General features: G+C 36.2%; 1 protein-coding gene across 1 annotated transcript in view; it reads right to left on the reverse strand.

Moving 5' to 3' along the window:
* The window catches only part of CCDC141 (coiled-coil domain containing 141), an 88,600-nt gene that overhangs the window by 28,401 nt on the left and 44,358 nt on the right, over nt 1-15,841 (reverse strand). The window contains exons 9-17 of the mRNA XM_086750861.1: nt 15,365-15,506; nt 13,412-13,531; nt 11,239-11,430; nt 8,526-8,702; nt 6,824-7,003; nt 5,812-5,937; nt 5,000-5,188; nt 4,473-4,652; nt 3,272-3,421 (exon numbers count right to left, since the gene is read on the reverse strand). Coding sequence (XP_086606987.1) covers nt 3,272-3,421; nt 4,473-4,652; nt 5,000-5,188; nt 5,812-5,937; nt 6,824-7,003; nt 8,526-8,702; nt 11,239-11,430; nt 13,412-13,531; nt 15,365-15,506 — 1,456 coding nt within the window. The remainder of the gene's footprint in view (nt 1-3,271; nt 3,422-4,472; nt 4,653-4,999; nt 5,189-5,811; nt 5,938-6,823; nt 7,004-8,525; nt 8,703-11,238; nt 11,431-13,411; nt 13,532-15,364; nt 15,507-15,841) is intronic.

The raw sequence follows: 15,841 nt of genomic DNA on the forward strand, positions 1-15,841 counted from the left end.
AAGCTCTACACAGAACAATAAAAACTACCTATAAGCCTTCTGGTAATAAAACCACTTCTGCAGAAGAATATTTCATATTCAGAACACAAGAGTCTTATTTGCTGGTTTAATTTTGAGGAGAGATGAGCAAGAGTTTATTTTAGTTTATTTCACTGGCTTATACACTTACATAGGCCAGTGATCATTTATAAGGCCAGAGGCTCTTCTCATAGCAGTATGTGAAATTAGATCGCCTTGTTTCAGATATGATGGCTCATGTGTCAGAGGTCTGCAGCTGCTGTCACTCTTCTCTTTTAGCCTCAGTGGAAAAACCAGATTCAGCTCAGACTTGTACATCAACCCCTCAGAATGCACGTAGTACACAACTCCTCTTATCATAAGCAGTTGTACCAAGGATGATAAATGGCTGCCAGTTTTTAGAAATCTAAACATGTATCAGTCTTCCACTATTTTCTGCAAAATAAAATCAGAAATATTAAAGGAACTATACACCCTAATATGCTCCAGTAACTTCAGTCCACAAGTTTAATGGAAGTTTGTAACTTGTCCATTGTGTCATAGTCATTAATCAGACAGCTGTTCCTATCTTTAGTTGGCCTGTCATGGGTGGAGAATGATAGTGGAGGAGAGGGGTTTAGGTGCCAATTGCTCCAATTTATCACATAACTACAAAATAAATTGAAAAAGCAAGTTATAAAGCTGCTTTAAGAACATGTTTTTGTTAACAGTACAGTTCCAGTAAAATACTTTGATTCCTGTCTAGAAGGTACTTCAGTGCTGTTAGCCACTTAACCTTCTGGTTTTATTCATACATAAAAAATTTAGTAGCACTAATAATCAAAATAGCCCATGAAAGCAGGTTGCTGAAAATAGATTTTCAAAGTGGCAAAGATTAAAAAAAAGACAGAAGCAAAGCCAGTCAGAAAGTGGGAAGAATGAAAAGGTACTGTTCAAGTCATTAATGACTACTTTAATTCTGGGACCATAATCAAAATAAATTACAAGGTGAGAAATGTGATCAGAAGTACCAGTTCTTACTGACTTGTGAACAGAGACAGCTCATTACCCTCTCTGGTTAAAATCCACATTTTCAGTCATACCTTTCCATCAGTATATAAACAATCACATGATGAAGAAGAAAGAAGTGAGATGACTGGGGAGAGCTGAGAACCTACTTCAGGATGTTACTCTTCTGGTGCAAGACATCCATAAATGTAATTTTTGAAGTGATCACCTAAAGAAAAGGCTTTTTCATTGCAGAAGTTCTTTTATGTAAATAATATCTTATAATCCCATGAACAGATTCAGTGTGATATGAAACTACAGTTACTTGAGGCTTGACTCAGCTCTATCACAAACGATTGTAGTGCAATGCAGTGGAGTTGCAGCTCTTCAGAGGATGCTACCTAAACTGATTAGTGAAGCAAGAAGCCCTGACTGGCAGATACAGATCTCAAAGGTCATATCATCTGCTTTCCTTATACTTTTCAAAGATGTAGAGGACTTAAATCCCTTTTTTTGGCCTTTGCAAATTCTCTTTGAATTAGAAAAGGCACACAAAAGGCATGCATTTTACTCTTCTGCCCTCCATAACTATTTCAAAACTCATATTTATAACCAAGCAAACATAGCATAAGTATTTGTTTCATTGCTTCTTATAGAAACACTAATATGTTACAAACACAAGGAGCTAGCCAAGTCCTCCAAGTATGATATTTTCAAACACCAGTGAGTCCTAATCACCAAAGCCCTTGCTCACATGCTTTATTTGCACACTTAAATTCAACATATTAAGCATAAATTAAGTATTTACAGTAGAATTCTAAATATTTTCAATCAACTTTAAAGTTTGCTCTACATACTGGTAAATAACTAAATTATCTGGTTGGCTGTTCACTCTGTGACAGCTATGAGCAGCTGCCACTTGCTGCTGGCACATGAAATATTTATTTGCTTAGACATAACAGATAGTAAAGAAATTGTTACTTCAGACAGGTCTGCTAGATACTAGCAATACTAAGACTAATTTCTGATGTTAAAAGTAACAGAATTTAAAATACCGAAGTGAATACTTAAAACTAACATTCTTGAAGTAGTTCAGTGTTTCATTGCTTGATCCCTGAACAGTTATAAATACTTAATGAAAAAAATGGATTAATGGATTCATGCATTTATTTAGGAAATATCTTCTATGCTAACCTCTAATAGAAAAAGAATCTAAAGAAAAAGGTATCCACACACCAAATTAGTGTATTTCAATTAGTTTACATTCAAGATTCAATTAGGTCTGGGGATGACAGATTTTAACTTAACCAGCCAATGTGGCTTTCCCAACTTGAAGGAAAAAAAAAACAAAAAAAAAAAAAAAAAACCACCCACTAGTTAACACTGTAATTGAAAATCTGCTGTGCAATTATTTTGCAGAGGGTGTCCATTAACTATGAGAAGCTGAAACATTACATTTAGCAACACTGGGCACGTGGTAAGTAACGTGTCACTGACACACCTATAATTTAAATTTGAGACAGAATATTGCTTTTTTCCTCTACTTCCCACTCTCACTGGAAGGCTAACAAGTATTAAAAATAAAAAAAAAAAAAATCCATTCTTCTTGGAGAGAAGTCACATTCTTCTGCCCTCGTTATATAATCTCAGAATCAAAAGGACAGAAAGAAAAGACTCATTTAATATAACAGTGCATCTTTGAATACGGCCAGCCTTACATACAGGTTGCTCAGTGAACATTTCCTTTTCTTCAGCAAATTTCAAGGTTTTCAGTGAAAACCTAGAATACTTTAGTTCAAATCTCAAGTATTCTGATTCAGCCATGCCACTGCAAAGCATAATGGGGCTTCTTGTTTAGGTACCTCATGCCTTCATTCTCTTCTACAGCATGGTTCCCTCTGCCAGAGCGTTCCTCCTCCAAATTCTACTTTTGTTTGAAACATAAGAAAGAACATGAAGATTCATGTATTTCAGATGAAGCTGACAGAGCTGAAAGCCAAAGAAAATATAGCTGCTCTATTTCCAGTTCTCTTGGTACAGTAAAAGCACTTTATTGACAGCCAAACAACTTGCTACAATCCTGAACTGCAGAGGTATGGACCATAGATTGTTATTGCTGCTGCATGGATCAAAGGTTGCTAATGAGATGAAAATCAGCTTTTCTGTATGCATATGAAGCATCTAGGGGAATGGTAAACAACGTATATTACAGAGCACAGCAGACTTTTTAACAGTCATTTAATCTGTTGAGATTTATCTCATTTACCTCATTTATCTCCTCTTGAGTGGTGCAATGTTGGAAATACTGTGAGAGTTCTTCCTCATATTTATCAGCTTTGGAGATCCAGTTAATGCTATCACACTCAAATCTAGCAAGTTCTTGCTTCAGATTCTTTACAGAAACATTCAAGCAATTCTAAACAGGGAATAGACAAACATACAGAACTCAGGAAATGTATTAATTTCACCAATATAAACTGAAAATCATTTTGAGGTAGAACACACATGTCAGTCACAATGGGCTACAGTAAACAATTAAATCTCCACTGTAATAAAAGCAAGTACATAACAATTTCAATCACTAGTAGTCTGAGGAGTAGTTCTGGGTCAAAGTCACAACTTGGATATGGTGTCTTATTTGAGAAAAGAGGAATTGGCCTACTCTGGTCCTTTACCACCTCAAGATTAGCTCTTTTCTGCTGTCAATGAATTTATGAAGTCTGAAGAGCAGACTAGCAATGTGGATAATCTAGGTGCATCATAAGCAAATGTCTTGCTTTCCCCTAGAAAATGAATACAGGGCTGTGACAATCCTGCCCTGAATAAATAGCTCCTTTCTAAAATGATATCCATTCTCCCATGCAAATTTGTCCAGAATCCACTAATAAGGTAACACTGTTATATTTCCTTTTTGTTCTGTTATCCCTTCTTTATAGGGGAATAAATATGCAAAGTCATTTTTAAAAAGTAGCAGAAATATAACAGATAAATGTGGCATTCAGGAAATCACCAACATGGTCTTGAACTGCACAAAGAATACTAGAGAACATAAAGTCATCCTTTTTTTTTCCCCCAAGCACTGATATTTGCTCCCTATTTCAAATCTATTTCAATGTTTTCCAAAGTAAGAGCTGTTCACAGATCATTAAAAAACTAAAACAAAAATAAATTTTCTTTCCTCTCAGCAAAAACAATTTGTAACTACTGAAAAATAAGTTTCATAATTCATGGATATTTCATTTAATTGAATGGCTGTATATCTGCAAATACTAAAAGTAGAAATCTAGAAGCGATGAACTGTTTTACAGTTTTTACTGTCTTGCATTCTTTTAAAGTACCTTAAAACTCTATTTCTTTTTCTCAGAGTATTAATATATTTTTGTACATCTAAAAAGCCAGTCAGATAGCTCCAATTATCTTCTTTCATATTTATCCTTGATTTCACAAATCATTCTAATTCTACTCACAGGTTTCTGCATTGTAGACAAGATATCCACTCCCTGGGTAATAAGCAGATTATACAGCTGTCTGATATGTGCATGTTTCTCCTGAGCATTCACAAGGTAGGCTTTAGCGCGGTGCACATTTTCAGGGTCCTCACATATTTCAGGAATATCCAGTTCTCCTGATTTTGACAGACATTCCAGCTGGAATACAGTGAAACAAAAATCAGTGTGCATTTAAAATAATGTGAAAGTAGCTTACAATTCCTTCCTTACTCATAATGTGTTACTTTATACTGTGTTGTTGTGGGTTTAAATAATTAAGTTTGGGTCAGATCTGAATTTAAAATTCTCTAAATGTCACGCAGTTTTAGATCCAATATTTTAATCCTGATAGCCAGGTGAGTTAATGCTGTTTGTTTGGCTGGAGGGGGGAGGGGTGTAGAAAGAAAATTGACAGGCACCAAAACAAAAAAAAAAAAACCAAACAAACAAAAAAAAAGAGCATAAAAGCATTGGGAAGAAGGTATATTTTAAAAGATTATACTCACTTCTTTTTTAATCTGGTGGAATTTGACTGTCTTGTTGAAAATCTCATCATATTCTGTCATTGTGTCCATTACTGTTTGATGGAGATGAATAAGCTCACTTATTCTCTCAGAATTCTCTTTCACAACAAATCCTTTCTGGCTTGGTAATGCTAACAATTTTTTCAGGTACTCAAGCTCAGCATTCAGTTGCTAGCAAAAAAAAAGCAGAAGTTACTCAAATTACACAAATATATTTGCAAGTTCTCCCTTACATTTGATGAAATAACAACAAGACAATGGTAAATTGCCTCAGGGAAAAAAAAAAAACAAACAACAGAATGATATGCTTTTTAAAATGCTCTCCGCGTACGTCACTTTTTGCTAGGCATAAATCTTAGCTATCGCCCAGAAACAGTCTTGGATCACAACAAGCCAAACTGACTTGAGGGATGGCAGACAGGATTGCTAAAACTCATAGACAGTATTCAGAGGAGGTAGGAAGCTCAGTATGTCATAGACATACCTCAGCCTCTGACCAGCTCTAACTCAAAAGCATGAAACTGGTACTCTCCTTGTACTTCCACCACCCCAATGCTTGTATGTCACTTTAATACACAGCTAACACCACGCGAGACATTCTCCAGACACTGAAGGGAAAATGTCTTCTCCCTTACCTTATAACCACACATAAACCCTTCCTTCTGGAAAAGTAATGTAAAACATAAAACACTATGACCCCAGACACAGTGTCTGGGGTCAATGTGAACATGAATCTTTACTGTACTAAAAGGAGTTTTTGATCCACTGTGCACTTCACTAGCTTAGTTTCTCACCTGATACTGGGGTTTCATTTGGTTAAGCTTTTTTTGTAGTTCCAAAACAGTAAAAAGGTCACTTCCAAGGTCGACCGTTGCTGCAAGCTGGAGCTCCTCTTGAAGAATCTCTAATCCATTGGTAGTCTAAAAGATAATCAAAGAGTTCAGTGGTTTTTTTTCTGTAGCAAATAAAATTATATATATACATAATACATATATTTAAACTCAAATCTAAATCTATCATAAGAACCTTCCCCATACCAGACACCCAAAGGTTGTCAGTTAATTTCATTAAGAGATTACTCGTTTTTTTCTTTTTTTTAAAAAAAAAAAAAAAAAATTCTGAAATTAAGATGACTACTTTAATTTTTTTAAAACTATCAATCTCTCTGCCTCAAACCCTCTGACTGACAAGGGTGATAGGAAATCTATAAGACAGCATGTAAAAACAATTCAGACACTGAGACCAGAGGACCCGTACACACAGTGTATTTTCTGTGATAACCGATGTCGTGGTTTAGTGATAAGTTGCACTAGACAAACAGCAGCTACAAACCTTTGGTTCTGCTACTAACCTAGCTAGTGTTGCTTTTCAGAAACAGTGCACATTGTCCCTGTGCCAAGGAAGTTACAATCCTCTTTCCTTATGAACACGGTTGGACTTGAGTTTGGGAACTATTAGGACACAGTTTAGGTTAAGTAACTATTAAGTCACAACAAAAGGGTGCTTTTTTAAAAAACAAACACAAAAAACTAAAGCACTGCTGGTATCATATATGGACTTGATTAAAACTTAAAGTTTGAAGTGGAAGCTTGGATTTGCGTGTGTTTGAATAAGGGAAAAAAGATTAAAAAATGTCATGTTTTTTGATAACTGTCTGAATGGCAGAATAGACTATGGAGAAGTATCTTACTTTCATCTCTCTTTCTTAAATGATACCTATAATAGCTGATGAGAGAGTCACAGACAAACTAAAAACAATCTAGAAATGTTTCTCACAATTGCTTTCTTCCTAGCTATTTTACTTACAATTTTCAGTTTTTCTTTAAATATCTGCCACTGTTGCTTTACGGCTTTTACTTTGGTAATTTTAAAATTCCATGTTGCCCAAAGATCGGTCAGCTCTTCCTTTTCTTTACTCAGATTAACAATTATATCTTCTGTTACTCGTACAGAGTTTTCTACTTTTAATATGAAAGTCTTATTTACCTGGAAAATAAACAGACACTTTTCTTCCATATATGTTTTTATAAAATACAATTTAAAAAGCATAATATTAAAGTCTCAACAAAGGTTAATAAAAACCCAACTATTCTAGTGTAACTTCTTTGAAAACCTCTAGTACTTTAGGTGTCTTTAAATACTCTGTTCTCTTAGAAATAGGCATAGATCAACAGAATTTGTATACTGAGGACATAGCTAATGTTAAAGTTTAAAACCTAGAGCAGGTCAGTAGCGACTGAATTAATGCCACCTGATGGCTGTTTAACACTCATACAAAATAAAGCAATTTCTGAATAGACAGAACTACCCAAAACGGCCTTTTGGAGAATAGCAACTGGAAAATGAAGTGGATGAAGAAACTACCACTCCTTTGTGCTGATAACCAAACCAGCACTGAAGCATGGGAGGGATAAAGTGTTTAGCATTTGAACATCTGGTGTTTTTTTGTCTTTTTAACAGAGTCCGTATCAGAAACACCAGAAAAGTACGTAATGCTGTTTCTGCTTTTCCCACTTCAGAATTTTTATTTTAATAAAAGTCACGTTCATAAATTACTTGTATGATCCATATCTTCTGGATACTTAAAAGCTACAACCTAAGAATATCATGGGACCAGAGTAGCAGAAAACATGGTGGCAACATACTTTCAGGAATTTAGAGAGATAATATCTGAAGATATGTTCAGACTTTCAGTGACTGCAGTGCAACTTCGTATCCACACACATTCAGTTTGCCTCTACCCTATCTTATCTGTGCCTGGCTGCATCCAGCTGTGACAGCACCACTTTAGCCCACACTAACTGCCTGAGCACCTCCCCTCCTTAAGTAGGTTTTTCCAGCTCGTCTTGCATGCTGCTGTACGTTATCAACACCAACTCCCTCTTCTCACCCTAGCGAAATTGCTTGTCTGTCCTATAAAAACAGAAAGAACAGCTGGGTATCCAGGCTGACTACATTAACTGTGACCAATTAGGAGGATTGGCTTAGGGAATGATTGCACATCTCAAATGATCATCTCATGAAGAGGTGCTGGAAAACTAGGTAGGGATGCTTAGGCAGTGCAGCTGAACCCAAGACAGAACGTAAAGACACCAGGAAAGATTATCTGTAAGGAGGTAGCCCTAGTACCCATTCTTTAGAAGAACTCCATATACTCCATTAGTAAAGACTGCCTCTTAGTGGAAGTAAAACAAACTTAATACTTGCACACATGCTTTCCAACATGAACAAAACAGATATGTGCATGTATTATATTTGTATGCATGTACTGCATAATTTATTAGGGCACTGTCACTGTTAACCACAAAACTTTTTATATTACTTATAACACCAGTAGCACTCAAATAATAATATAATAATATTTTCATACTTTAAAAGTATGTAGTAACATTAGTCTTTTAAAAACTAGGTACTGAAGAAATCACTATCCATCAGTCACAGAAGTAGGATTAGACATCATCACAGGCAATCATCAAATATTCAATATAGTTTATGAGATTATACTCACCATATTTACTAAATTAAGAAAATTGCAACCCATATTCTGGGTGGAAAAAATCTTCTTTATAGCCTTTTTCCACTGAGTATTAGCTGACTCCCTTGCAATTTTATTTTCAGTCTCCTTATTTGTTTGTAGTGGTTCTGACTTATAGACTTCCTTCAGATTTTGAATATCATCATTCACCTACAGAAAGACACAAAACAAGCATCAGAAAACAAATAAAAAAAATTGAGCTGCTATAACCAGAAGGTATATAGACACGATGAAATTGAATAGCAGCCTCTGAATCTTTTCCAAGTTTTAAGATCTATCATCCTCCCTAAAATCTATACAAATACTAAATAATAAAAAAAAATAACCTGTAAACCAGTACATGGCGAGCAAACAGGTGGCAGCAATTTGTTCAATTTATATCACATATCATTACATGGACATTATATATCAGTGTATCAATGCAATGATTTTCACAGATCTGTTTAATATGAACTAACAGAAGTTAGCAATAATCAGAAGTAGATGCAATCCATTTTTTGGCAGTTTATCTTCACATAAATAAATCCTATGGGCAATTTTATCTGATAGGTTACATTCTGTCGTCAATTTATTTCTAAATATAAAAGAACAACAGTGTTATAGACTCTTAGAAGCATTATATCAAAATGAAAATTAACTGCCCTGGGGATCCTTAGCTCAGCTACCAAAATTAGCTGGTATTGAATTGATTATGATTTCAGCTAGACACTGCTTATATTTAATTTTTAAACTCTTTCAGATGAATTCACACTTCAGTGAAAGTAGTGCAAGATAGCAACAAATATCTATATCAACTTATTATAACATGATCAATATCTATGCACTGTGGTTTAGCCCTAGTCACTGCTCAGTTTGTTGCTCACCCTCCCCCTGCCCAATGGGATGGGGAAGAGAATTGGGAAGAAAGGATAACTCGTGGGTTAAGATGAAGACAGTTTAATAGAATAGCAAAGCAAAATTACAATAACAACAGGATATAAGGATACTAAAAATATACAAAATGAACAATGCACAATTTCTCACCACCTGATATCCCAATGACCGATACAGCCCGTCCCAAGCAGCGACCACAGAAACGAAACCAAGCAGCAAGCAAGGGAGTGAGAGGGAGAGAGAAAGGAAGAGTGAGATGCTCCCCCCCTGGACAAGTTCCACTTATATACTGAGCATGACGTTTATGACACAGAATACTCTCTTTGGCCAGTTTGGGTCAATTATTCTGGCTGTATCCCTCCCAGCTTCCTGCACCTGCACATTAGCGAGACCTGGAAAGCAGGACAGTGTCCTTGGTCTCATTAGCAACTACTCATAACATCAGGGTGTTTGTCAACATTCTTCACATCCAAAAAAACCAAAGCACACCAGCTACTTAGAGGAAAATTAACTCCATCCTTGCTGAAACCAGGACACTATATCAACATATTATGTGAAATATTTCTGGAATTATATGAAGCAAAATTAGTACACTTAGAATCATAGAATGGTTAGGGTTGGAAGGGACCTTCAAAGGTCATCTAGTCCAACCCCCCTGCAAGGAGCAGGGACATCCCTGACTAGGTCAGGTTGCTCAGAGCCTCATCCAGCCTGGCCTTGAACGTTTCCAGGGATGGGGCCTCCACCACCTTTCTGGGCAACCTGTTCCAGTGTTCTATAACTCGCATCGTAAAAAATTTTTTCCTAATTTCTAATCTAAATCTACCCCCCTCTATTTTAAAACCATTACTCCTTGTCCTATTGCAACAGGCCCTACTAAAGAGCCTATCCCCATCTTTCTTGTAGGCCCCCTTGAGGTACTGGAAGACCGCTATCAGGTCTCCCCGGAGCCTCCTCTTCTCCAGGCTGAACAGCCCCAACTCTCTCAGCCTGTCCTCATAAGAGAGGTGCTCCAGCCCTTTTATCATCTTCGTGGCCCTCCTCTGGACCTTCTCCAACTGGTCCATGTCCTTCTTGTGTTGGGGGCTCCAGAACTGGACACAGTACTCCAGGTGGGGTCTCACCAGGGCAGAGTAGAGGGGGAGAATCACGCTCCTCTTGATGCAGCCCAGGATGCGGTTGGCCTTCTGGGCCCCAAGGGTGCATTGCCTGGTCATGTTGAGCTTCTCATCCACCAGCACTCCCAAGTCCTTCTCCTCAGGGCTGCTCTCAATCCATTCCCCGCCCAGCCTGTATTTGTGCCTGGGATTGCCATGACCCAGGTGCAGGACCTTGCACTTGACCTGGTTGAACTTCATGAGGTTGGCACGGGCCCACCTCTCCAGCCTGTCAAGGTCTCTCTGGATGGCATCCCTCCCTTCCAGCATGTCGACGGCACCACACAACTTGGTGTTGTTGGCGAACTTGCTGAGTTGCATACTTGTGTGCATACACATAAGCATTTTTATTATGTATACATTGAGAGAACATGTGCTCAGGAGAAAAAGTAAAAATTCAATTATAATACTTCTGACAACGATGATTTAAATCAGTAAAAAAAAAAAAAATCTATACACAGACTAGTCATTATCCTGATGGAAGTTCAACTATCAGGGCTGCTTGTCAGATCTCCTTTAAAGTAGAAAGGAGCTTAGAAAGGCTTACAACACTTCCATGGCACAGCATCTACAGGATTTGTCTTAGCTAGCTAAAAACACATTTTTCACTTGTAAGATTTTTCAGTCTAGCCAGAGAATAAGTAAGTAATCTGTACCTCCATCGCTGACTTTAAAAAGGCGACATAAGTCTCTAGAATTTCTAGTTTTGAACTAATATTCTTTTCATTTTTTTTCAGTTCTTCATTCAGAAAGTCTGTTCTGCTAGAAAAAGCTGCCACCTGCTCAGGTTCAAACTCTTCTATATCTTTGATGATTCTCTCAGCTGCTTTCAGTTCATGTGAAGTTTCCTGTGAGGGCACAAGCATAGAACAATATGTATAATGACTGAATAGGAGTTCTGAATATTGATATCACATTGTTAGTTTTCACTAGTATTGCCTTCTTATGTATAATTCAATTACTTAGCTGAAGGAGAGCTCATAATGGACACTATATGCTGAAAATAACCATTTCTTTCCTGTAATATTTTTACACTAAAAACTATGGATATAGTCATTAAAATAGCTATTTCAAATGGAAAAAAAAAAAAATTAATCTCAGTACTCAGATTAACTAAACCACTTCATATTGTAAGAATGAAGACAACAGAAGCATTCTATATGGGAACATCGATAGCCAGAACTGATACAATTCCTTTAATAAACTGTATAGTCCAATTTTCTGAACTGATTCGCTTGAGTCCAATCCCTCTTAGCTGCTTGTCTGATACTAATATTCTCATAGAACTCAGTGTCCAGTCCAGAGTGAGACACCAGAAGCACTGAGTCCTTACAAGGCTACTGCTGTAATTGTTTTAAGGCCTGGCCTTGGTAGCACTTTGCCTTATGAATCTTAGATCCCCTCATCCCTTCATTCTTAAATAAAGAATAGTTTCCTAGCTCCAGACTAGTCTCTACCCATGAAGCTAGACTGCCCTGCATTCCAACACAGACCAATGTTCTTGCATGCAAATCTGCTGCAAATGTTTTTGCAACAAATCTGCAGAAATCAGATGGAGATCAAATAGTGGATTGTATCTGTCACTGCATCAACTGCTCAGACCCAGAAGGAAGTCACAGTATGCTGAGCAAGAGCTCCATGAGTCAGATGGGATTCCAGTTTTCAGATTCACCATCTTAACTCATAGCTTCATATCCCTATGTCTATGTGCTAATCTACTTTTATATATTTAACTCAATACCACTTCGCATATCTCCCTCTGGCATTCACCCAAGAGCACAAACTCTAGCATATCACTGTCCATAGAAAGAACAGGCAGGAAAGGTTACTATTGTCGGGGCAGATTGTACACTGCAACAAAGGCAACATCCTGGCATGGAAAAATTTGGCAGAAATGACACTAAAAACTATTATACAGTCTTGTGGAGGGGGAGAAAAAAAAAAAAGGGGGGGGGGGCTCTTGCTCATCTGCTGAAATTTTTATCTTCTTGCTATGTGTTCCCCAGAATTTTTTTAAAGTTTATTTTATTTCCACAGACACTGCATAGATCCAGCTCCTGGGTTCCATCAACTGTTGCCTGAAACAAAAAAAAAAAAAAAAAAAGAGCTCCACAGGAGTAATGGACTTTTAAGAACTCCTAAAACATAGGATATTCCTAAAATATATACTGCCATGTTGTTCAGCTTAGCCATGAAATATGTACCTGTGTCAAGACCATGGGAGGGATTCAACTGGTTTTAAGCCACTTTCAGACACTGCGGTACCGCTACGGGAGCTGGAATGTAACTTAAAAATAGCCTCAGCAGTGTTACAGAGCTGAGTGCTGCAGTGCTTTCATACCACAGCTGCATTCCCAACATGACCAATAGACATCTGATGGTAACTTTACAGTCCACTTCAAAGTTTTTCCACCTAGGAACTATTTGTTTCTTTTTTGGTGATTTGTCCCTTTTATTTGGCATAATCAATCACAAGAAGAGTTTCCTGTGCCTCTGACTGTCTAGACAACTTTTAAACTGGATGCCCCAGGTAGAAGTAGCAATACACATTTGAAGAGACTTCCTAACAAGGGTTGACACTGCAATCTTGAGGTAGTAACAAATAACACTGATTTTTTGAGAGACAATGGGGATAACCAATGATATAAGAACAACTGACTTGTAATGTTATCTGTGGTTTTGTTTATTAAATACATTTTTAAACTAAACTATAGGCCTGTTTTCTTTCTAAGAATACATAATAAACTCTCAGTCTCTCACCTTATTTAGAATTACATACAGCATGCATTTGTTTCTAAAAGTACTTAACATTATTAAATCTTTTTTTACCTTTGTTTCTTTAGCCAGCTCAAGGTGTTTGTTCAAAACTCCTTCTGACTCAGACAAAGACGAACCAATCTCTATACCAACTGCAAGCATCGAGGTGATTCTTTTAATCGACTGCGATACCTTTATTTGAAAGTATTATTTATTTAGTTAATTTATACAAGTAGACAGTATAAAACATTTATTTGTATAGGAAAAAAAAGTTAAATAATACTTGTATGCTGGTGTTTAGATTGCGCACTTAGTATAATCAAAGAAATTCAGGAATGAAAATATAAAGAAAGAAAATTCTACTTTTTCTCCTAAGAAAATTCTAACAGGTATGGTCAGAACTTGAGAAAAAAAACAACCCTCCTGCTTGCTCTCATTTTTTTTTATAGTGCTTTCCTCTATCATAAGTATCCAGGCCTGTTATTTCAATAAGATGCAACTGTAATATAATATAGATATTATAACTTGGGCAGAAATACTTTTATTATGCTCTGGGTTTTTTTTTCAGAAAGTACATTTAAAGCTCCTCTACCAAGCCAAGGGATCTATTTTTGTGCAGTGCACCACTCCATTTCATTGTTACTGTAAGATGCTATATATGCATTATGATAAAAAAAACCCAGATTATGAGAAGCAGAGGTAGAGGATACCAAAAATAGTCTCTACAGTTCTTATTAGATGTGTAAATTCACATGCACCATATATGTTAGGAAGTGGCTGCTGATTGAGGTTCAAACCTTATTAAATGAAGCGCAGGGGCAGCTAAATCTAGCATGAGATTCTTTGGAATAGTTTGCATTAGCAGAAGGTTGGAATGAAAAGTGTTTTGCTCGGTGGGAAAATAACAATAAGCACTGTTCACTGTAATGGAAGATCATGTATTATAACTCAAATCTTAAAAATGTTCTCTAATGCATTACTAGGAACAAAATGATTAGAACAAACTGCAGAATGAAATTGTATGTCAAAAGTGAGGTCTATATTTTGAGTAAAAATTAAGATCATAATTTAAGTTTTAGCTTGAGTCACAATATGCTGGTGACAATTTCTACATACCAACAGCAGCTATCAGCAAATCTTTCATTTTCAGCTAAACTCAACAATATTTTCACTGTTTTCTAATATCATGAGGCCTCTTCTACACAAATTGTATGCAAAGGGACCAATTTATGGCATATTGACTTCCCTCTTGATTCTGAATAGCACACTATAAACATCATGCAAATATTATAAAATATCAGATTGCAGACTTAATTCTTCAGTCATTACATTTGGTTTACTTTTTTGGCCTACCCTCTGGGATTTCCTTCGTAGGAACCTTGTTAAAAGATTATATCTTTAAATTTTAATTTACACATAGAATCTTATTTAGGAGCCATGTGTGTATTCTGTCACTGACAAGTCATTAAAAAGGTCTGCAGTGCTACAGAACATTCAACAGCTTAAAGGAGGCTGTGATGTCCTTGATGCATCAGTATCTTAAATGAATAAAGGAAACTTTTATAGTGAACCGAATCTGCTGTCCTTCAGCCTTACTGAAAATTTGCTGTGGTTCACACAGTCACCATACTTATTAACCCTCAATTTTGCCACACTTATATTTTTATCTTCAGCCAAATGAAATAAAAGACATAGAAATAGTATAGAAAAGCTGTATGTAGGTCACAGTCCTGATTGCTCACTTCTCTAAAAAAATCAAATTATAATAGCTGAATATATAAGTAAATCCACACTTTATTGAAGTACACCAATAAAATGCTCTCATGGAAATGTTTGCATTTTCCAGAACAGCTTTAGGTTCACTTGTGCTGATAACAGCATTCAGCATTTTAACTATAACTGTGTGCTCTCTAACAAACCAGTATGTTATTTGTAATTATTTGAGTCAACATTAATATTCACATAACTAAATTATGGAAATGCAATGCACTGTTCATAAATGCATTTAGATGTTTTATGATGTACCTTATTTAGATGACCTTCAAGTGAGGCAGTCCATCGTTGTTTCTTCAAAGTAAGTTCTTTATAATCTGGACACTGACTGATCAATTTATCTACTTTTTTTGTAACATATTCCATCATTTTCTGAATTCCTGTCACCCAAGAGCTACAATGGAAAAGCAGAACCGTTATTATTTCTCATTTTTGCTCAACAATCAGGATGGTAACAACTGGAAAAAAATCAACACCTTTTCTGTTGATTTGTATGACAAGTAAATTATGAATTTTAAACTGTGACCCCTAAAAGAAAAATAACCAAAAGAAATATTAAACTTAATCCAAGCAACATTGATAATGAGAACACAGGAATAATATTTCCAAACAAATAATTCATCATCAATGCATAAGTTAAATTCATGTGCCAGATTGCCTGATTCACTGAGAAATACCTAATTTCACAAATAATACTGACTTTAGTTATATTGTCTAAAGACTAGAATC

The sequence above is a fragment of the Chlamydotis macqueenii genome, chromosome 6, assembly GCF_036417535.1.
Source record: "Chlamydotis macqueenii isolate bChlMac1 chromosome 6, bChlMac1.mat, whole genome shotgun sequence".
In the NCBI taxonomy this organism is placed as follows: domain Eukaryota; kingdom Metazoa; phylum Chordata; class Aves; order Otidiformes; family Otididae; genus Chlamydotis; species Chlamydotis macqueenii.